Source organism: Coturnix japonica, chromosome 1 (genome assembly GCF_054131305.1).
Source record: "Coturnix japonica strain WE chromosome 1, WE-NBRP24, whole genome shotgun sequence".
NCBI lineage: Eukaryota > Metazoa > Chordata > Aves > Galliformes > Phasianidae > Coturnix > Coturnix japonica.
The window spans coordinates 62,703,491-62,726,389 of record NC_140663.1 but is presented as its reverse complement, the minus strand read 5'-3'; the positions used below and the strand labels follow the sequence as shown (position 1 = coordinate 62,726,389).

General features: G+C 37.7%; 2 protein-coding genes across 9 annotated transcripts in view; one reads left to right on the top strand and one right to left on the bottom strand.

Moving 5' to 3' along the window:
* Window positions 1–22,161, bottom strand: part of LOC107316629 (solute carrier organic anion transporter family member 1A2-like) — a 49,629-nt gene extending 27,468 nt beyond the window's left edge. For 4 of the 8 annotated variants that reach the window (XR_001556491.3, XR_001556492.3, XM_015868369.3 and 1 more), the window contains exons 1-2: window positions 21,963–22,161; window positions 5,419–5,463 (exon numbers count right to left, since the gene is read on the bottom strand). The gene's annotated coding sequence lies outside the window, so the exon portion shown is untranslated. Of the gene's footprint in view, window positions 1–5,418; window positions 5,464–7,958; window positions 8,020–12,689; window positions 12,713–21,962 lie in introns of those variants that run through there. The other 4 variants (XM_085542806.1, XM_085542825.1, XM_085542818.1 and 1 more) reach the window with 4 other exon arrangements.
* On the top strand, window positions 6,810–10,619 carry IAPP (islet amyloid polypeptide). The gene is made up of 4 exons (XM_015868420.3): window positions 6,810–6,920; window positions 7,329–7,425; window positions 7,566–7,700; window positions 10,176–10,619. Exons 2-4 carry the CDS (start codon window positions 7,346–7,348, stop codon window positions 10,366–10,368), a joined length of 408 nt encoding a protein of 135 aa, XP_015723906.1. The 5' UTR covers window positions 6,810–6,920; window positions 7,329–7,345; the 3' UTR covers window positions 10,369–10,619.
* Window positions 22,162–22,899: the final 738 nt, after the last annotated feature.

Below are 22,899 nucleotides of genomic sequence, written 5' to 3'. Positions count from 1 at the left end.
GTTAGAAAACATAAGAGTTCCAACTGTCAAAACAGCTTTTCAGAATAAATTAACTACTTAAAACAAAATGTTGAATAGCTGACGATATGCTTTTGGGCAGTACCTCCTTTTAAAAGTACAGAGGGATTTGTTGTGTGTTCAGGTTGTCAGCTTTCCACTAACAATCCATATTGGCTCATGAACACGCTTTCAGAGAAGTTAAAGGAACAAAGGTACTGTAGGTTGACTGGCAGTTCAAAGGCTTCAAAGACTCTCTGGAGCCTTTTCCCCTGAAAAAATGACATTAACTATGATTCATCAATCAGTGGTTTATGTAACCTGATAGCACTTCACTTTTGCTATCCATCAAGTCCCCAAGTTTCTCAGCGTGTGATAATACTCTTTGTGTGCAGAGATACCATCACACAGCTGGTTAGATAGCAGTTACTAGAAAATGCTTAAGGGTGGTACTCCTGGCCTTCTAAGTGAACTCTGAATGTGGACCTCAGTCCTAAAAGGTGAGAAATATCCTCATCTAAGAGGGGAAACTCTAGAAATATGGGTGATGTTTCTGGGAATTGGACACATAGCTTTGCATCTACCTTTGAGCACAACTTTCTAACTACAGAAACCTCATTTCTAAAAATATGAGCAATTTTCCTGGGATCTCCCTTTTTTGCTCAGAAAGATTTAAGATGCATTAAATATACCTCCTCTTTTGACAAGGAAAATCAACTGACTTCAGAAAACTGTATGTTTCAGATTTAGTCATTAAAAAGTTACTTCACCTCCACGGTGACACTTCTTAATGGTTCTTTTAACATTTGTTTAATCAACCACTGCAAACTACTGCAAGTATTATAAAAGGCAACAGGACAACACATAACGTAGAGTCGTAGTCTGTAATGATTCATTACTCTATGAGGAATACTATGAGAGTTTATGACAACTGCTTATAAAACACTTTAAGAATGTTTTAAACTTTTGTTGACATGAAATTATATGAACTGTTATGTTATGTTGATGTGGAATTACATATAAAGCTGCCAAAATTCCTAATTTTTTCACAATGTGTAAAATAAGCACAATGTGTCAATTTGAAAGTTTCTGGACATGAAATTAGTGATTTCCAGCCTGGAGAAATGCATCAGGAGGGGCTACAGTGCTTCTGGAAAGGGTAGAAAAAGGAAGCTCACTAGCGTCATAATCATAGCCTGAGGTTTATCCCTGGCTATGAAGACCACCAATCTAGGTAACAGCCTACACAATACAAAAGGCTCTGAACCCCAAAATATTCTACACATTCTAAATAAGATTAAGTACTCAAAACTCATGGATTTAAAACACGTAAAATCCTTAAGTGTGTGCTTCTCTGCTCTTCTGCACAGGGTTCTTTTTTGAATCAAATGCTGTGAAAAGATGCATTTTCAACTTAGTCCCATGAGAACTGTAGCATTTGTTGGCACAGTAAGCATTAATATGAAATTATTTTAATGTATTGACAACATAAAATTTCCAGAACCCGATTTTCTTGTCTTGCAATAATACAGTGCGTTCAGTTCTGCACTGGGTATTTGGTTCAGTGAGAGTTTATTGCAGAAAGCATCAGCTTTTGAATCAGCCACTTCACTTGTGGTATGTCTTCTGTCGTCAGGGATGATCTCAGCCAAAAATGGAGCGGTGGGTAATCAGATGGAAAGAAGCAGTATTTGGTGTAAAAGACATGACTATAACAGAGCCTAAATGCACTAATCCTGGTACATATGCTGAGTTCCTAATGAATTTTTAATGACTTCTTTTGGTAGAGAGACAATTTTATGTACTGATTCACGTTCCTTGTGCATATCAAAATCTTTTCTCATCTCCGAGTAGAATGAAAAGGTCAGGTCTTCTGCTCACACTTACAACAATGCAAGAACACAGTAAATGCAGCCTTACTGCACTTCTCCTTGAAGGAGGGCTATCTTCTTTTACAGCTACATGTGTTGACATACCATAAATAAGTTAATTTATGTTTCATACTATTGTCAACGAAAATCCTCCTACGTAAACTAGTACGCTGCATTTGCCCCTACAGAAAAATTATTACTTACATGACTGATTCCCAGTTCAGCACAATTCTCTCTTTAAAACAGGAGAGAAAATGCCACTATTAATAGCAGAGCTGTCAAGACAGCATCATCTGAAAGACTCAGAGTGTTTCAAGACAAAGCCAAATTGTCAATCTCTTGCTGTAGCTTGCAGAGGGAGGAAAAAAAAAAGAGTCTGATTGTTGAAAGTGAAATAATGAAAAAGAAAACTTAGTTTAAACTTATGCACTGCATCAGGTGCAAAGGGCTGATGTGGTTCTGTGTAGATTTACCTTGAAAACCATCAGTTTATCTTACTGAATGGCTCCATTTGCTCTGTACTTTTTAGGTATGGAGGGTAGCTCCTAGTCTCACAGCATCTCCTACAGATGCCTATGCACTTTATAAGTTGTTGGGGTGGGGAAGACGGATTGGGATTTCTCACAGTAACACACAGTAAATCAGAAATCAGAAATTCATGGACCTAATTCCTTAATCTTTTTTGAAGTGCACATGCAAGTTTGCCTATTAATAAGAATCAATATAGTATTGTACTGGTGGGATGTACAACATTACAGCAATATATCTGAAAGCTTTCTAAGGATTACAGACAGCTATGTTAATTAATGGCCATAGCAGATAGCAATGGATAGCTTAGGTTATGAGAGAGGGAGAAGGACAGTAATATTTCATGTTACCTAGTTGCCCTTAGCACTGTCTAGTAAGTGACACTAATAAGCAAAGGAGAGTTCAGCTTCTTCTATTTCTGGAAATGAGTTGCAGGACAGGGAAAAAAAATGTCAAGAATTTAAACTATTTGTTGCATTCAAAGGTGAATTGTTTGATGCAAACCAGTAGGAGCCCTGCAACTAAAGTTCTATAAAACATAAGCAGGACTGGCATGAGGAAATATAACTCACCAATCATTGCACTGTCAATTCTGACTTTTCTGATCTAAACACAGGATTTATTCCACTTGCTTGGGAAATTCTCAGCTATGGGAACTGATTCAGTACAAACTCCTCTGAGTTTATGCTCTGAGCAATCGTTTCCAACAGCCCTTTGTGGCTACATCATTATTCTGTCAATGACGTGACATGAGTAGCATAACGCAACAGAAAGGACAGATTTAAGGTGCTGCTGCCTATCCAAATGATTTCATTTGCTAGTCAGTTCCATGGATGGCCACCATTTCTGAATTACCTCAGGTGGGTGGTTGGAATGGATGATCTTAGGGTTTTTTTTCCAACCTTGGTGATTCTATGATTCTACGATTAACTTTGTCTCCATTAGCTCTTCTGCTGCTGCTTCCAGAACTCTTCAACAGAGTTAACACCGGTTTAGGTATCAACACAAAGAGCTGTTTGGGTTTCTGTCATTGCTTAAATGGCCCATACCAAGTAGGAGTAACAAATGTTAATTTCAGATTAATGCCTAAAGCTTTTCATTTTCTGTTTTGATAAAGTAGACAAACTAAACTATGAGTTATTCACTCACGTCTAGATCCTGGTAACTGAGCAACAGTGTAATTTACTGAAGATAGCCAACTTATACAGCAGAACAGCATCTGGAAAAGTGCATGTAGTAGGTAATGTTTTTTCTGACTCTCACAAATAGAAAAGGGACATTCACTACAAAAAGATTGTAAGAGTGCCATTAACATTAGTAAGCAAATATGAAATGCAGAAATTAAATAGCAGTCATTAAAAGTGGAAAATGGTTGCCCAAAAGGGGTCAAGGATAGACAAAGAAAAATAGTAAATGAGAAAGAGAGGCAGACCACCTTAAATGTCAGGTTATTGAGGAATTAAGAAATTAAAGTGCCCATGTTGGAACTCCTTTCACATACCTTTAGACACATCTGGTGTAAACATCTATAAAGGAGCAAGTTTATAGTAAACAAGGAGAAACAGGCATAAATCTTCTGAGCTGGGACTGAGTCCCACATTAGAAACACACACTAGAGCACTCTCCATCCATCTCACTTTTAGTTAGAAAAATCACGCTCCCTAGTACATAAGAGTGGCAAACACTTGAGACAGGATTGACTCCCTGTTCTTCTGCTGCCAATGCATTACATCGCAGTGAACGTTTATCCTCTCGCAAGTCAAGATATTTACACTGGAAGTTTCCAGTAGGGACTGGAGTATTGACATACCATGTCTTCTGGGTTCTCTGTAGACCTCAGGTCTGGTGTCCTCTTACCCCCATACAGGCACAATATTTTAGACAATTACTTTTATGGGGACTTAAATGCTGGTATAAATACATACAATTATCATGTAACTACCCAGGATAGAGTCTGTCCTGTGTTTCTTTACTAAGAATACTCAGTATTTTCCTTAGCAAGATAACATTTGCACAGAATATAAGGGGGGTTTTTTGAGATCAGGATTATGGAGCTTCACCAGTGTTAAAGATAGCTTTGAAACCACTTCAATTGAGTGGTGCTAACTGCACAGTACTTAGGGCCACATTCTTGACATTTCAGTCATGAATATTTGTAAGAGATATTCTGTGATTTCAGATTTAATTCTTGTTTGAGCACAAAAGCACTACATCTGCTTTAACGAACATGCAACAGAAGAAGTAACATCTTTGTTTTGTTAACATTACACCTGAACAAAAGCTGGAGAGACTTGTCTCTAATTCTGGCAAAATGCAATGCGACCCAGGAGAAAATGTTATAGTCCAGAGGCATCATGAGCAGTTTCATTTCTATAATGCAATCAAGAATAACTCTTTTATATAAAACATTAGGTGCTCCCCCCGACAGATGGAACTGGGGTCTGGGATTTAATGCTTCTTTGAAAATCCTGTTTAACTTTTCTTATGTCCCATAGTTTGACTCAGTCTTGGTACATCCCTTACAAGATTTAAAAGTAACTGATTCTGAATAATGACTCAAATCTTCTAACAGACCAGAACTGCATCTGATATATCCACGGCTTTCCAGGAACTGGAACAGCCTATGGCTGCCTTTTCGAAAGCACTGAGCATGCATGCCATTGCTGAGAGCCAGTGGGACCCAGACATATTCCTGCTCCAGAAGAAGGGCACTAAGGTATTCAGGTTCAGTGTTTAAACTATGAATATGAGATGCTGTCAATTATCAGCCAGATTATTAGCATAATTATTTTTTTGCACAATTCTATCTCTATGAAATGGGTCTAATCATGTTTTCAGTTCAGAGGAGTGAAATTACTTCAGCGATACAAAATGCCGCAGTGAAAATGACAGCAAAATGTTATTTCATTCCAGTCAAATGCTATAGTGAAAATATCAATAAGAGCTCCACGGAGAGATAAACTTGTCTCAGAGTCGCACTGTACACACTGTCATAGAGAAGACATAGCAGAACTATTCTTACTTCTTGCACACTGGGACTGTCCATCCAGGCTGGAAGGAAAGGAATCTAGGGGGAGACAAAAAAAGAAAGCACATGATTATTAGAAACAGCAAAATATTTAAGAGCAGAATCCGACTTTTTAAAACATTTTGTCACTTGCAAAAATCTTATTGTCAGACTAGCTGTTGTATTCACTGTGAGAGGATTATATCCTGGCTAAATATCCTTTCTGCATTCAGCCCAAATAGCACAGATGACCAAAGAGAAGCAGCGGTGGGGCTTTGGTTATTTCAGTACAAAATCTGCTGTTGCAGACTAAACTGACAAAGGTGGCTTCCAGTTAAGGCAATGCACTTGGCTCTGAGGCAGTTAGGGATTAACTCCTGTTGCCTGGCATTACAGAAGATGCATGTGACAACATCCTAGCACAGAAAGCTTCAGCTGTGCTTCTGTGTCTACATCTCAACCCCCATAAGTAACTGAAAGACCAGTTTTCCAAATGTACTTGGGCACCTAGATGTACACCTAAAGACATTCACTGTCACTTGCATAACTGCCACTGAAAAATCTGCAGTCAAGTAATTAATTTCATTTTTCATGATCTGAAAGAAAAAAATAAATAAACCTAGTCTCCTAGTCTCTTAAAGGCTGTGTATTTTGTCTCTGAACCATACTCTGGGAGCACTAGAAATAAATGTGCATGGCAGCCTTTGTTTCAGCATTTCCCAGCTATTTAATACTAGTCTTTACCTTTCCGTGAATACCATCTGAAACAATTTCTGTGCATGAAACTATTAATTTACAAGATCTAATAAAAGATTTTACATTAATAACAAGAGAATTTTCATTCATATTCATAGTTCACAAAAAAAAAGAATGATTTCTATGTTGAAACCCTGAATGCTCACACTGTCAATTTAAACCATTTTCTCTCTTTTCTTCTGCTTCACTTAGCTTTCACCACTTCAAACATGTTTTCTTTTTCTATTTTGATCATCATCCCCTTCTACAAGAAACCTCTTCAATATTGCCTGTTGTCTAATAAGTCTGTTGTCTTATATTTCAGTGATCCGATGTCTCATTTACTCCAGCTTTCCTTATAACTTTTGTTACCTTATTTAGCCCTTGAAAACACCCACGGGGAATATTACCTCAGCATCTTATCACAACTGTAAAGCTAAAGCTATGATTCTGATGTGCAATATGCTATTATCTTCATGAAGGCATCCTGCATATACTAGGCTAATATTTACTAATGTGCTAATGTAACGATGACCAAGCTGCCTCTGCTCCTCTCTGGGGCACCTTCTATCGATACGGATGGGAATTAATGACAGTCTCTCTCCGCTGCCTGATGTCAGAGATGAGAAAGGTGCGAAGGGTATATAAGAGCTGTATTACTTGTCAGCAAGGAAGGAGAGAAAAGGGATACTCCTGAGCTAGGTGCAAGCGTGGAACTGTGGCATGCACCCTTCTCGCTAACGCAGGCGTGCTTCTCCAGTTAGCTCCCTGACCATTACAAGGTAAACATTTTCCCTTTTATTTCTTATTTCAGATGCAGTGCAATAGATGTGCTTTTAGGAAAACACAATGTTTCTCATGATTAATCAACAGCATTTTTTCAGGAAAAGGCTAAAAATGACTTCAAGGTAAATTGCACCTGGGACCAAAATTTGAGATAAGGACATGCCAGGAAATGCAAACCAGAGATGTGGGAAAGAACTGACACTACTAGATGGAAAATGAACGCTTACCGTTGAGAGCTCTCTGTCTGAAACTGCCTGTCACTAAACTTGTGGGGATCATTTTTTTCACTCTAGCCTACAAGAAAGACCAGCTGCATTTGTTTTAGGAGAGAGTGGTCATCAGTCACAGGACATGCTGAGGAGTATTTGGCATTGCTCTCAGTTCTCAATCATTTTTCTTTTCAGAAAGTTTGGAAGCAAAGATGTGCAACCTAAAGCTGTCAGTTTTCTTCATTGTACTTTCTGTCACACTGAGCTGTTTGGAAGCTACATCTATTGAGAAGTGAGTAATATGTAATCATATTTATTTCTGTATAGGAGTAACTTTCCGATTATTGCATGAATTGCTTTTACTTTCATGTCTCTAATAACATGAGCAGAAATAGAACTATTCAGTATCACAGAGTATTCTATTGTTTAAAGATTACTATCTGTGACTGACAATCTCTCTGATGGGACTTCCAAGAGGCAAGAATGGATACTGCCCATAATGTCACAGAACACACTCTCAGGACTTAGTGAGGAAATGCCAGAACAACCAGCATCAAAGACAAAAAGGTATTGATTTCTCATGCTTCTTCTTGATGCATCACAAGTAAAATGAAGTAAAATGAAGTAAAATTTAAGCCAGTGATATTCTGTTGAGATTCTTCATGTCTGTTGTAATTTCTCAGGCAGTGTAAGATACTCTCCTTGTAAAAAGAGCCAGTCTGGGCCGGATAAAAAGTAAATCCAGAGAAAAAAGTTGCACATCATTTGTTACTTCCCAATTTATAGCCCTTTCATGAGTGTGAAAGCTTGCAAATACTACATTACCTTGAGAAGTCAGGTCTATTGTAAGAGTTTTTTTTTTAATTTAAATGTCAAATTTCCAAGCCTAAAGAAGAAATAAAAAGAAAACACATCCTGCTTAATAACAACAGTGCTTTGACAGAATAGAATTCTTTTAAAATTTAACTACTTCCTGAAATTAAATATTTCATTAGTGTTACATGCCAACTTAAGCATGGAAAGAATGAAGAGAAAAAACTGGCTCTGATAGAGTTTAAATAGTCTGAAATACATACATTCATGTTTATAGAGCCCTAAGTCCAATTTCAGGTAAAGTTTTGAATATAAAATAACAGTTCAAAAAGTACTTGCAATTTCTGATAAATGATAAACATCACTGAATGCTCAGTCTTGTCTTTTGATCAATACTCTTTCAATAACAGTACTGCTATAGATAGACTTGCTAAATATATGTAGAGTTATCTGATCCTTTCTCAATTTAATTAAATATTATCATATAACACTTTGATTACCTTCCAAAATAATAATGGAAGCTACCTGCATTTATATAGTTCTTGCTTTAAAATAAATAAATAAATAAATAATATAATAAGTATATGAAAATAATAAATATATAATAAATTATATATACATATATATATAGTAGTAATAAAAAACAAGGCATCATGTTTATGAGTGTGGTATGCCTTATCTGCTTTTTTGAGACCTTGGTACACAATCTTTTACTGGGTGAAGTGTCTCAAAGCACATTTTCAACTAAAGGCAATTGATCAAAAAGCTAAAAAGCTAATAGACATAATGGTTCCAGTCAGTCTTGACACTGGTTAGAAATCTGGCAACTTCATGTAGGAACTGGGGTTTTAAACTTGGAGTGGTCTGATTTGTTATCGTTAAAGAAAAGGAGAACTCTGCCTCCACTAACAAATAGGATTTCCATTATAAACAGTTGCTGCTTAAACCACATATGTTAAGGGCTCAATTAAAATATTTTTAAATAATAGAAATATCAAGAAAAATCTAAGAGGAGCAATATCAAACCCTATGCAAACATTTCATTAAAATATCGATTGCTTAAATTGCTGCCTATTTGCTGATCAAAACTGATACAATCCAGACATTTATTTCAGAATTGCTATCCCATCTGCATTCTTAGATTAGCACAACTAACTCTAAAAGAATAGGTGACATTTGAGATAATGGATTTAGTCAATCAATAGGTAAAAGTATTCATTGGTAATTGCTCAGAGTTTGAAACTAAAATTGGAACTCGTCAGAGTGTATTTCTACTGAAAACTGCAGTCTGTTCCATGCCACATTAATTTGAAGTGACCAAAGAAAATTAACAGTAATTCCACAAGCAATCAGCAATCAAGTATTTATGTGTGGAGGATTGGCTCTTTCAAGCCAATCATTGTTTAGTGTTTGAAACAAAAATCTAATGCTGCGTAAGTCCTACACAGTGTTTGTAAATGGTTGGTTCAGACCATTAAATATTATTTTTAGATAAAGACTATTCAATGGGCACTCTTTAAAGCCCTATCCAGAAAATGGTGACCTCCTACACAACAGTACGTTCAAGTTGATGATGATTTAACAAAGATGTGGCCCCTTTTTGTTAGTGAAGAAATCCCTTTTTAGACAGAACTAGATCTTCAATGGTACCAAAGCCAGCAGTGGTTGGCAACACCTGCCACCTATGATAGATGGCAAAGTTGGGAGAGCCTTCTGTCTCAATCCATTTAACGTGGTCTGGAAGATCACTGTTTGGTGAGAGGAGGGTACAGTTTGGAGGGAAGAAGAGAACTAAGTAAATGTTAGTAGTTGCCATTACATTAGTAATCCTCATGATATCAGCAAGAGCTCTAAATAGACTTAGAAGTTTAGCATAAAGGTAAACATTTAGTCATTGTTTTCACTTACTGTCTTAACTATACTATCATTACAGGTTTTCTAGATGTCATAAACTGCTATTCTGAATATCAATAAAAATGACATATGACTGTTAAGGCCTTCGCATTTAAATAACCCCCATCATTAAAACTGATAATAGCGTACAGTGCAAAAACTATGTATATTCAGGCACAAAGTAGGTGGAAGGAAGATTGTAATGTTCCTGTATTTGTGCACATATTAAAAGAACCCTCACATTAGCACAGCTCAAAAGTCTTTTAGAAGCAGCACACTTGATTGCTCATCGTTTGACTTCATGACTTCACCTTGGTTCTTTTTCTTTTACATTAGTAGTCACCACCTGGAGAAACGGAAGTGCAACACTGCTACGTGTGTGACACAACGCTTGGCTGACTTCTTAGTTCGTTCCAGCAGCAACATTGGAGCAATTTATTCACCTACTAATGTGGGGTCCAATACATATGGAAAGAGGGACACAGCTGGGCTTTTAAGCAGAAAATCCCAAAACAATACAAAGATTTAGGGTGTTTTAACGACTATCAATACAGTTTTCATTAGGAACCCAGTTTCTAATGCATCAGTAACCTTTTGGTCATTTATTACTTGTACAGTCTTAACAGTGCCTTGTTTTCTTTGTGTACGTGTATGTAATTTATGCATGTATAACATCATGCATAGGCTATTGTTTCAAATCCTTTAAGAACTCCAGAAATCTGCTTGTCAAATTCCTTTGTAAAAAACAAAAAACAATAATAAATGGCAGAATAATTCCAATTTTTTTATTATTTTATTATTATTATTATTATTATTATTATTAAAAGGCTAAAACGATAAACACGATGTGTATGTCTTTATAGTCACAGTTTGGTGACAAACCATTCATCTTAAGACCAACAGAAAACAGAATGGTAAAAGAGGTTATTTCCTAATTTAGGTAAAAAAGAAGAATCTCCTAGTTTGGAAATGGCTACAGAGACTCTTTTTTTGCCCAACTGAAAGAAGAATTAGATGAGATACTATGGTTGTATAGTATCACTATTAGACTAGTTAACTGCCTGGTCTTTCTCCACCATCATGAGCCTGAAACTAGCACAGGTAGCAGAACTAAAAGAAGTAGCTTTGCAATATGGTTTCTACACACTGTGAGGATGAGACATTAAGAATTTATTACTCTTACTATAAGATGGTATCAGCAAAAGGTAAGCATCATGAGTGCATCTTCATTTCAAATATGAATAAAAGAAAATCATTAAACAAGCTGGTAGAAATACCTTTCTTTGGGTATTCCTTTCCTTGAACTTAATTAACAAAGGGATAAGAAAGAAAAAAAAAAAAGAAATGGCAATTCAGGTATCAAAATGTATCATAGAAGTAAACTTGCCTTCTGACATACATACATTTCTAGCAACATCCAAGAAAACTAGTTTAGAGATGGGCAGATCTTAACAGAAGTCTGACGGTGTCGTTTTTTCCTATCTCAGTTCAGTATCAGTGCATGCTAAATAACCCTATTTGTTCCTTTAAAATGCTAAGTGAACTTTCATAGAGATAACATCAGTGGTTGTTTCATCCAGTACTTTCTCAGCGGAGGCTTCACTATCAGCTGGAAAATATGACTGTTCAATTATGAAAAACATTCAGTAGAAGCTCAGTGCTGGAGAAGGAAAGTGAAATCTTAATTGTCATTGGTTCATTTGTCTCTGTCATAAAGAATGCCTCAAAATACAAATATATATATATATTGCAGAGTTTAGTATTAAATGGTACCTTTCCTTCATTTCACAAGTAATACATGGGAAAAAAATAACTGCACAATTTTTCTGCTGTAAAACTGTTACCAATTATTCTGTTGAGAAAAGTTTCTACCTTCAGCATTATTCTAATGAATATTTATTCCAAAAGTTACTGAGAAAACCATTCAGATGGTATTAAACATGTATCATATTTCTGCAAGCTTGAAATGCTTTCCATTCAAGCCATTTTTGAGATATGTTAGGCAGTGGGTTTAAATTGTTTTTCAGCTAGAATATTCACTTTTCAGTAAGCAAACAAGAAAATGACAGGATAGCTCTCATGTGTCATCATGATATTGTTTGCACAGAGGAGTAACCAGGAATCCTTTCTGCAAGTGGGTGCTGATTTCTAGGCTAATCCCAGCCTGAAATACGCACAATGCATTATGCATCAACTTTTGCTCTTCAAGCTGCCATAAGACAAAATGAAGCACAGACTATCTATGCTTAGTTGCAGGGGAACTGTATACATTACTTTCTGCCCTACGCTCTTCCAAACCTGAAAGGTTCAAGACTAAAATTTATTTATCATGTTTGCCTCCATTTGACAAAATCTTTAAAAACATTACTCGTCTCCCAGACCAGTGAACCAATAGGTATGGAAAGGATATCCTATCAATAGCTCAGAGAGGAACCATCTCACATAACTTCAACTAACCTGTTGTCAGCGCTCTCCTGCTGTTTGGTGGAGAAAGATAGCTACATCCAATTTATTCCAGCTTAGACTCCTATTTTAGGATGGGATGAATCATGCTCTTGAAAAGCCTCTGTTTCTTCACTGACAACAGAAAGTGTCTAGTCAATTAACTAAAATGGGTACTTTAAGATGACTGCAGTTAGATGGTATGAATCCAGCTTTCAGTTGGTATGAGCAGTTCAACTTAAAAGAAAGTCTGGTACAGTGAAACACACACACACACACACACAAAAACCTTCAGGCTCCAAATCATCAGAGTGATCAAATTTCCCATTCTGAACTAAAGTGATAAATTTATCCATCCACTTGGAGCATCTTGAGGAACCGCCTGCAGATTTGCACCCTTATACATACCTTTGAGAATGCAGCTCTGCTACCCTTCCTGCTCCAGCATAGTCACCATCAGTCGCACCCAGACCAGATAAAGAAGAAGCATCTAGTCATGGTAAGCCTGGATAAAATACTTAGCACTAGTTGGAGATTTAGTCAGTACAAGACAAGGTAAAATAGTTAGCACCATAGTTGGTGATTAAGTCAGTAAAAAGAAAAAAAAGAAAAAAAAGAAAAAAATGTAATCATAAAGCCTCCAAACAGTGTAAGTTCAGACACTGCAGAACATGAACACTGTTAGCTTGAAGCCTAACTAAATAACAAACAAACAAACAACACAAAAAAACAAAACAAAACAAAACAAAAAAACAAACAAACAAACAAACAAAAAAAAACAACAAGAAAGCCCCTTAAAAGCATACTATGGTTTTATCTGGACCTCTGGGAAACACAATATTTGCTGATAGTCAAGAGATTCTCAAGAGATTCTTCTGTGACTTTTTGCTCTTTTTCACTTCATCTGGATACTCCACAGCCTTCAGAGAAGAGGTGAAAAAAGAAAAACAATAAAAAAAGAAAATCAAGAATGTAAATTATGTGACAAATGAGGTTATTTTCTGCTTAAAAAATAATAAGCATTAGATAACTGCTTAATAGAGGCTCCTGCTGGGTTCTCCTTAAAAGAAATAGAATAGGAAGATAGTATTTGTTTTCATTAAACTAGAGGGACAGGAATAAAAATCATCTAACAAGAAAAAGTAACATTTAAAATATATAAATATATATTATATGAATATCAGGAATGTATTAAATGATGAAATGTCCCCTAGTGGTTGATATTTCTAAGGAAATATGATCGTTTCATAAAAGGTAGGTTCATCACTTTTAATGATGAATTGAATTGTGGTAAGAACTCGATTTGTCTTCAGAAATCTTGAGCTAAAATTAATAAAGCACATGATGTTTGTGCAACATAAAATTCACTTCTATTGAATAAGAACTTTTGAATGATTAGATTCAATTTGCATTAAGAAAATATCAGTATTTTTCAATAATGCATAATCTTCTTGGAGATAGCTTCAAACACTGTGTTGGCAAAGCTTCTGTTCACTTCCAGTGGGACAGCATGATTAGCAAGCCGTTTGGATTTTACTGAGTGATTTTCTAAAACTATTTAAAGCTTCATACATTGACAGCATGAGTAAAATCCATTTCCTGTAATACACATCTTCAGTAGCTGTCGTCTTCATTTTCTAGACTTGTGCTGGGTTTTATTCAAGCAGCTCGCATACAAATATAGCTTGATGGTTACGGCAGAATCCTTTTCTTCAGAGTAACAAGATAAAGAACTTCTTCTGTTTAGCTTCATTATCATATAGAGAAGGGACTGCTCTACATAGCTTTTGCAATGCAACTAGCAAAAAGTTGTATTTACGTATGACACATCTCCTTGCTGTACACAGAATATAAAAATAATGGTTGAAATAACTTGAAATAGAAGTTTCCCGAGGGAAATGACAACTTCTGTTTCAAACATCTTACCTCTATTTTCCCACACCTGATAAAAAGAGAAAAGAGAAAAAAAAGAAAAAAAAAAGCAACTCTGCAGAAAAATAAAATACGTTTGAATTATTTTTGAGGTCTTTGTATGCTTCACTAACCAGACTCAAACACAGACCTGAAACACCCAGTTTAAACTAGGCTTCAATTTAAGAACAAAGACGCTCAAAATCTGGATTCTGAAAACTATATAAATTGGTTTCCAGCTTCAACTGCAATGAAAATCAGGTATCCTTAATTCAGTCAATTAACAAAGAAGTGTTTCTCTAACTAGAAACTGTCTTTGAATAACACTGTTAAAAATAATTCTCAAACTCAGAATTCTCATCATGCATGCCATCAGAAGTTGAAACTCATGACATCAGAAGTTGGTCAAAGAATGAGACAATGGTGATGACACAATAGTTAAAACTGCTCTTCATTATACCACAATTTTTCACCTTGAATGTTGAAATAATTGGAACTGAAAGAATACATTTACATGTATTTAGCTATTAACAATAGGCTTGATCTGAATAACAACTATGCCATAAAGCAACCATTTTCTAGAAATTATTTTTTAAATACAAAATCCATTTAATTATTCAAATTAAGGACCTTGGATTTATCTCTTCTTTAACAACATTTTTATCTCAGTATTAAAACACTTGGTTTGATCTAGTATTAGAAATAATGAAACTGTTTCTTACCATCTATTTTACAATGTTCTTAACATAAAAGATTACTGAACAGGTAGCCTGAGACTGGTGCAGAACAACTGATGACACCAAGGTTGATATAATCTGGTTACATTTGTTCATTCCCAAGTTTTGATTGGGGTATCATCGATGTGCAGCATTGTATTTCTTGTCACAGTTGTTGCTGTTTTCAAAAGGAATTAAAATACTGGAATGTATTAAAATAATTGCATTAAAATATCTACCCTAAAGCATCTGAAAGTATATATTTTTATTTTTGTGAATTGAAACAGCTGGAATAATATGGAAATCAAATGTTGCTCAATATAATTAAAACCAACAGAAACTCCTTTATTTACGCTGCCAACAGAAGCAGATCAAGGTAATCAAACAGAATCAGTTCTCATTCCATCAGCAGCCCCTGCTGAAGAGGGCAAGGTAGGCCTTCCCTTCATTCCTTTCACTCAGGGAATTGTGTCAATGATTGTCAGTCCAGCTTTGAAGAAGCTGAGGTACTCAACTGTCAGAATATTGGTCACTTTTAAATCCTGTTCTTGGATGAGTACATTACTTATGTTTCATATGGAACTAGCCACAGAGCAGAGGATTAAAAAAAGAAGAAAAAACTTCTAAATGTTAGTTGGTAGGTATTTTCTAGTGAGGATCAACATGGCAAAGTGCAAGGTTTTGCACTTGCACTGGAGGAATCCCAGGCATATATACCTTCTAGAAGAAGCAGGACTTGAAAGCAGCCCTGCAGAGAAGGACCTGAGTGTCCTGGTGGGTGAAAAACTGAACATAAGCCAGCAGCGTGCTCCTGCAGCTTGGAAAGCAAATGGTATCCTGGAATCCATCAGAAGAGGAGTGGCCAGCAGGGACAGGGAGGTGACTGTCCCTCTCTGCCCTTTTGTGAAACCCACTGCATCCAGATTTGGGTCCCCCAAAACAAAAAAGACAGAGAGCTGTTGGAGAGTGTACAAAGGAGGACCACAAAGATGTTCAGAAGGTTGGAGCACCTCGCCAGTGAAGACAGGCTGAGGGAGCTGGGCTTGGAGCCTGGAGAACAGAAGTCTGCAGGGTGACCTCGTTGCAGCCTTCCAGTACCTAAAGGGAGCCAACTCTTTTCAGGGGTGGATAACAGCAGGACAAGGGGAAATGGTTTTAAGTTGAAGGAGGGAAGATTTAGGTTGGAAGTCAGGGGGAAGTTCTTTACCAACAGAGTGGTGAGGCACTGGAACAGGCTGCCCAGAGAGGTTATGGATGCCCTGTCCCTTGGAGTGTTCAAGGCCAGGTTGGATGTGGCCCTGGGCAGGCTGGTCTAGTGTTAAATGTGGAGGTTGGTGGCCCTGCATGTGGCAAGGGGTTGGAGCTTGAAGATCCTTCAGGTCCCTTCCAACCCAAGCCATTCTATGATTCTGTCATGATATTTTTTATTTTTAATTTGCCTGCATTCTTACAATACAAGAAAGAGAAAAATGAAGGTCATGGGACATCGCATTCTTTCTTTCATAAAAATATGAAATTTAAAGTAGTGCATGACAGTGGGAGATATTGAAGTGGATCTTAGTTGGAATGGTTATTTCACTTGTCCCAGCACAGGTTCTGACTGTAGGATGATCATAAAACGGTTTGGTTTCCAGGAGGAGGCATTGAGGCTACTCACAACTGCAGGAGGAGGTGGAAGCATGCACAAATGTGCTAGCAGACCCTGAGGCCCAGAGAAGACATAGCACAAGTAATCTGTACTTCTATTGGATCATTTTTGTGGCCCCTCTCTGGACTCACTCCAACACGTCCGTGCCTCTCCTGTACTGAGGACTTCACATCTGGATGCAGTACTCCAGGTGAGGCCTCACCAGCACAGAGTAGAGGGGTAGGGTCACTTCCCTCACCCTGCTGGCCATGCTTCTTTTGGTGCAGCCCAAGATACAGTTTGCTTTCTGGGCCATGAGGGCACACTGCTGGCTCACACCCAGCTTGTCACCCACCAGTATGCCCAGATCCTTCTCAGCAGAGCTGTGCTCTATCCCAGTTTTTACTGATAGCAGAGGTTACCACAACCCAAGTGCAACACCTTACACTTGGATTTGTTGAACCTCATGAGATTCACTTGGGCCCACCACTTGAGCCTGCCTGGGTCTCTCTGGATAGCATATTGTCCCTCAGGTGTGTTGACCACACTACACAGCTTAGTGTCATCCACACACTTGCTGAGGGTGCACAATCCCACTGTCGATGTCATTGATTAAGATGTTAAAAAGAACCATTCTCAGTACACTCATCGCCAATCAATATTTGGAGTCATTGACTGCCACTCTCTGGGTATGATCTTGTAACCAGTTCCCAATCCTTCAAACAGTCCACTTGTGAAATTAATATCTTTCTAATTTGGAAAGAAGGGTGTTATGTGACCATGTCAAAGACCTTACTGAAGTCCAGTCAGATGACATAAGTGGCTCTTCCCTTGTCCACTGACACATAAAAACCCACAAGGTTGGTCAGGCAGGAACTGACCTTGGTGAAGCCATGCTGCTTACCCCATATCACCTCCCTCTCTTCCATGTGCCTCAAAATAGCTTCCAGGAGGATCTACTCCCTTATACTCCCCAGCACAGAGGTGAGGCTGATAGGTCAGTAGTTCCTTGGGTCATCCTTTCTACCCTTCTTAAAATGGGTGTGACATTGACTTTTTTCCTGTCACTTTATACTTTATCTGACTGCTGCATCTTTTCAAATGCTATCAAGAGTGACTTGGTGACTCTATGAGTCGATTCCTTCAGGATTCTGACATGAATCACATTGGGACCCATAGAATTATGGACGTTCAGATTTCTCAGGCAGTCAAGAACCTGATTTTGCTGGGGGCATCCCTCCCTCATGTCCCACATTTCAAATCATCCACTTGAGGGCTGTGTGTAGAGCAGTTGCTAGTGAAGACAAAGACAAGAAAAAAATGTTACTGAGTACTTCTGCCTTTTCTTTTTTGCTACCAGACTGTCCATATTGCTCACAAGGGGGATACTTCCTCCTGAACTTTTAATTTTCTTGTTGATGCACCTTTCTTATTTTTCCTTGCACCCCTTTCCAAGCCCAGTTCCAGTTGAGCCTTGGCTTTCCTGACCACATCCCTACACAGCCTTGCAGCATATCAGCACTCCTCATAGGGTACATCTCCCTGCTTCCGCTGCCCGTGCATTTTCTTCTTGCTCTTCAGTTTGACCAGCATGTACCAGTTCAGCCATGCTGGTCTCTTGCCTTCATTTCCTGTCTTCCTTCACCTGGAAATGGAAAGCTCTTGCACCCTAAGGAATGCTTCCTCTAGGATCTGCCAGCTCTGCTCCACTCTCTTGTCCTTGAGAACAGATTCCCAGGGACTGTGAAGCCAGGAGTTGGACTCAGTGGTCCATATAGATAGCTTCCAACTCAGGATATTAAATGATCACAGCACTGACGACATTAATATAAGCTCGTAACCATGTACACACTGAGTGATGTAAGTTAAAGCCACTTGACAGTGATATCTGGAATTAAATGATTGAAGAAGTCTATTTCATCCTAATGTTCATCCTCTTCATTCCACACCTTAGCAATATAACTTCTGTGAATCACCACTCCAAGCAGCAAACTAATTTAAAAACAACTCTTTCCACGCTTTTGACATTGAACAATTGGTACTGGAGACAGATGACTCCACAGATGATTGCAGTCACCATCACCGTCAGTATCACTTTCAGCTGGATCAGCCTTAGTGTCTGAATGGAAGCTAATATAACTAGCCACATAACTAGTCATTGTAATGCAGTACAATGCATTATATTCAATTACTAGCAGTAATAGGTGAGAAAGTGGTTTTCTAGAACAGCATGCTGCAAAACTTGCTCTGTAAATCAAAAGAGCAATCACTCTATCTCTAGAAGTCTGTGCTTGTTTTCAGGTCTTTATATCAGCAGATATAAAAAGAATTTTATTCTGTTTTTCCTCTTCCTTATAGAATACGTGGGAATGAAAGAAAGAAGGAAGATCCGTAAATGACTAACTGTGGCTTTAGAAGCAGTACGGCACACTCAGCAAAACCATCCAGAGGAAGAGATATTTGGGTGTTCTTTGAGGTTGTAGGCAGACACTGCTTCAAACATACAATAACTAATCGGTCAGAAAACTGATCTGAATGTACGGCCCAAGTGGCTGTGCAGAAACGACGCAGATTCATTCAGTGAACACACAAGGCAACAGGAGAAAGAATAAGAGATTTCTAACATTAAGGTAAAACTAAAATCTTGAAACAAGATGGTGAATGCATTATTGTTGCTTAAAATAACTCTTGCCCAGAATTCACAGAGAATTTCAGAGACTTGTATCAAAGCCATCAACTTTAATGTATCCCTATTCTTCTTCAAAAATATTTCATCCTACATTCTGGTAACCAGTTTTTATAAAACATCAGCAAATTATGGCACATCTCATCTCTGATGTGACTTTCCACAAAGCTATCATTCATGTTAAAATCACTTTCAGGTCTGGCAAGACAAAATTTGACCACAAAAAGAAATACTAATAAACAAGGAAACATCTTGGGTCAATATCAGACCATTTCAAAAGAGAACAAGAAGAATGTCTGAATTTGAGATTTCACACAATTCTCTTTACTATAAAAGCAAAGTGGAAACTCTGTGGGAGCTCTGCAGCAAGGAGCCTTGGCATACACATCATTCCATTGCCACTATGTGCATGCACACATGCAAATACAGCACAGAGAAAAATTATGCAATTTCAGGTAAACATGAATTTCCTTTGCAGTTTTCAGCTGTGGGATAAAACACTGAATTTCACTCAGGAGGCAAGTAGAGGGAAAAAAAAAATATATATATATATATATACATATATATATATATGGATATCTCAGAGATGTAAGTATAAATAGGAAACAGTTAAGGTAAAGGGAACCGTAGAGGTGATAGAACAAACTTTTTGCATCTCCCGAGACTACAATACATTCCTATAGAATCACGTCAGCGCAGGAACTAAACAATTCTGTCTGACTCTCAGGACTCAAAGAAAATGGTAAGTTGGAGAAGTCTTCCATACAAGAGCTAGTTTCATGCTAGAGCTGAAACCCATAGTTTCTTCATTTAATCACGATATTAAGCAACAGGTTTTACTGCATAGAGACTGCAGGTTTTAACCTATTGCAACTACATGTCTGTGAAAAGAATCAAGACTGTGTATGTTTTAAGAAATTCTTCTCTGTACCCTCCATGTAGAAATGCAAGCAGGAGACTTGTCAGATCAGTCATAGTCATAAATTTTACTGCTCTGTTATTATGTTTTATTTATTTATATATCCTGAAAGGGACTGGAGATTGGGTATCTGACTAATGCTTGGGTAATAAATTGCTCAGGGAAGAAATCTAACTGTGAGCTTCTTCTTCTTCCAGACACATCCATCACATTCTAGTAATTTGAAGAACAGTTCTAATCAAAAGTGATCTGGACTTTTTTAATCCAGACAACAGCATTCAATGCATATTCACTGATCAAAATAGAATTCTTTAGTTCGTTAGGCTGTGTTACCATCAGAACTACAGAACTAGCACAAATCACCTTAACAGAAGCTTTTCTTTTGCTTTCTATTTCCTACAAAATCTTTTTTTTTTTTTCCCCTTGAAATTTGCATAATAATATAACTGAAATTAAAATATTCACCAAATGAGCTGGCACAGAGCGTGCACTCATTTTACACACTGGGTGCATGATGCCCTGTGCCTTGTAATCTAGGAAATATTTCTTTAAACAAATGCCTGTTATTCTAGACTGACAGAGACATAAAGAAAGCATGTATTTGCCCTACCGTTTTCCATCAGGGTTTGCTCTGAAACATAAACACTGCTCATACATGAACACTGTTAACTATTTCACTGCAGCTAGAGGCTGGCAAGTGAATAGACTTGAAAATCACACTGGTGGTCTGCCAATCTGTTGAGAAAATCATTTCATTTGGGCAAAAAAATATGGTACCATTAGCAATTTGGATTGTCAGTGTACTGTGGATTTCTCCTGTGAAAGCAGAGTAAGTTTGATACTGGCATACATGCAAGTCTACAGAGGTATTATTTAGCCTGACCAATTTTTCAAAGTAAAGCTAAACTTGGAAGTTCTTAGAAACAAAACTCAGATACATCACATACCAGGTGAAACTTCAGTACAAAATATGTCTCAATAAAACCCAAATGCACAAGCATAAAATAAAGCATGACTGCATTTTCTAAGGATATATCACTCATTACCACCCGGTACCATTATTTTTTTTTTAATTTCTTACTGTACCTGCTTGTGTTACTCACCTATAGATGCACTATTTAAGCCCCTGAATTTTTCTGCACCTTCTGTATAATGCTTTTACTTTTCAGTGTATTAAAGAGTATTGCTGAAGCCACAGAACTCTCCTTGTGCAGCTACCTCTCCCCAGTTTGCAAGTAATAGTATTAGATATAATGTATATCATTCTCCCACATTCTGAGCTGGCATAGCTTCTACTCTCCTGTCCCTCCTGCCTCATAGCCAAAGGTTGTTCTAGAAGCTTATGGCAGCTATTCTACTATGCTGTAACTGAGCACAGATAGAGTACTTGAAAGACGGAAATCAGTGCCACTGGGAATAGGACTCTGCTGCAATTTGAGGGTATCTACTTGGGAATCAAAATAAAACAGAAGTGGCTGCCCACCTGTACACGGTTAGGCAGCTGAAGCCATACAACAAAGAAAACTGTTATACCTTAAAAGAACAAAACAAAAACAGTCACCAGTGCCTCTAGTGAAGCATAGAATAGTAGCAATTTCCACAAACGAGACTAAGTTATTATCAGACAAGGAAAGACTGCTCTGAGTCTACCCTACGATAAGAATACAAAAACCAGTTCTGATGGCAGTGCAGAAAGACCCGATGCCCTCATTGTACATCCACTACCAGAATGGTTCCCTTCCTCCCTTTTACCTCCATATAATCCATATCAGACAGTTCCTCATTGGCAAGCTATGGGGTACCAATTACCATCCCCACTCACCTTTGGTCCAGGCTGCACGTGATAGATGTGTGAGAACTGTTGGCTCAAGAGAAGCAGCCCTATGCTGACTCCTAACAGTGCCAGTGCGGTAGTGTTTGTCTCTGTTCCCCCACCCAAGTCTCCCCCTCCAGCAGAGCAGCAACATCCAAACTCTGTGTTCAAGCTGCTCTCTTCTCTTTCAAACAAAACTTAGAAAAGCAGCTGCAAGCCCAGGAAGACAGCCAAGTTTGTTTGCCCTTGAAAGCAGGTGGTCATATGAGGCGAAAGACAAAAGGAACAGAAAACTCCTAAGGAAAAAAATATTTACTGTCCTCTAAGCATTGGTCAGAAACTCTAGAAGCTGGGCAACAAAATGCTGCTTTCACAATCCCTGTGAAATTTTGGTGGTTTGTTTTTATTTGCTCCTTAATTCACCACAAATAAAGAAATTACTAATGCAAGAACACACATATTGTCAAGGAAAAAACACCATATGGATGAGTTGACGTTCACTCTTATTAACATAATGTGTTAAAGAGACGAGTAGTTCCTTTACACAGTGCCATAAATTTCCTTAGAATTAATAGAGTTACAGCCTTTATAAACCCAGGGTCAGCAAAGAAGGTAAAGGTCTGTATTTAAATAAATAAGTTCCACAGAGGCAGACCTGAGATTATGAATGAGCTCATACACACATACATATACATATACCTTTGGCCCAATTACAATAATGTCCACAGGTGACTGCTGCAATTCAGCCAAAGGATATTTCTACAGAATAAATCTTTACAAAATAGAAAAGACAAGGACCAGCTACTTGCAGGAGTGCAAGCCTTACTGAGATCACCACAAGTGGTGAAAAAGGAGATAACGAAACCTGCTTAGCTACGTCTTTCATATGAGAATTTCAGCTGATGGCAATATTGCAGCTGGCAGCATTTAATTGCATGCTATGAAA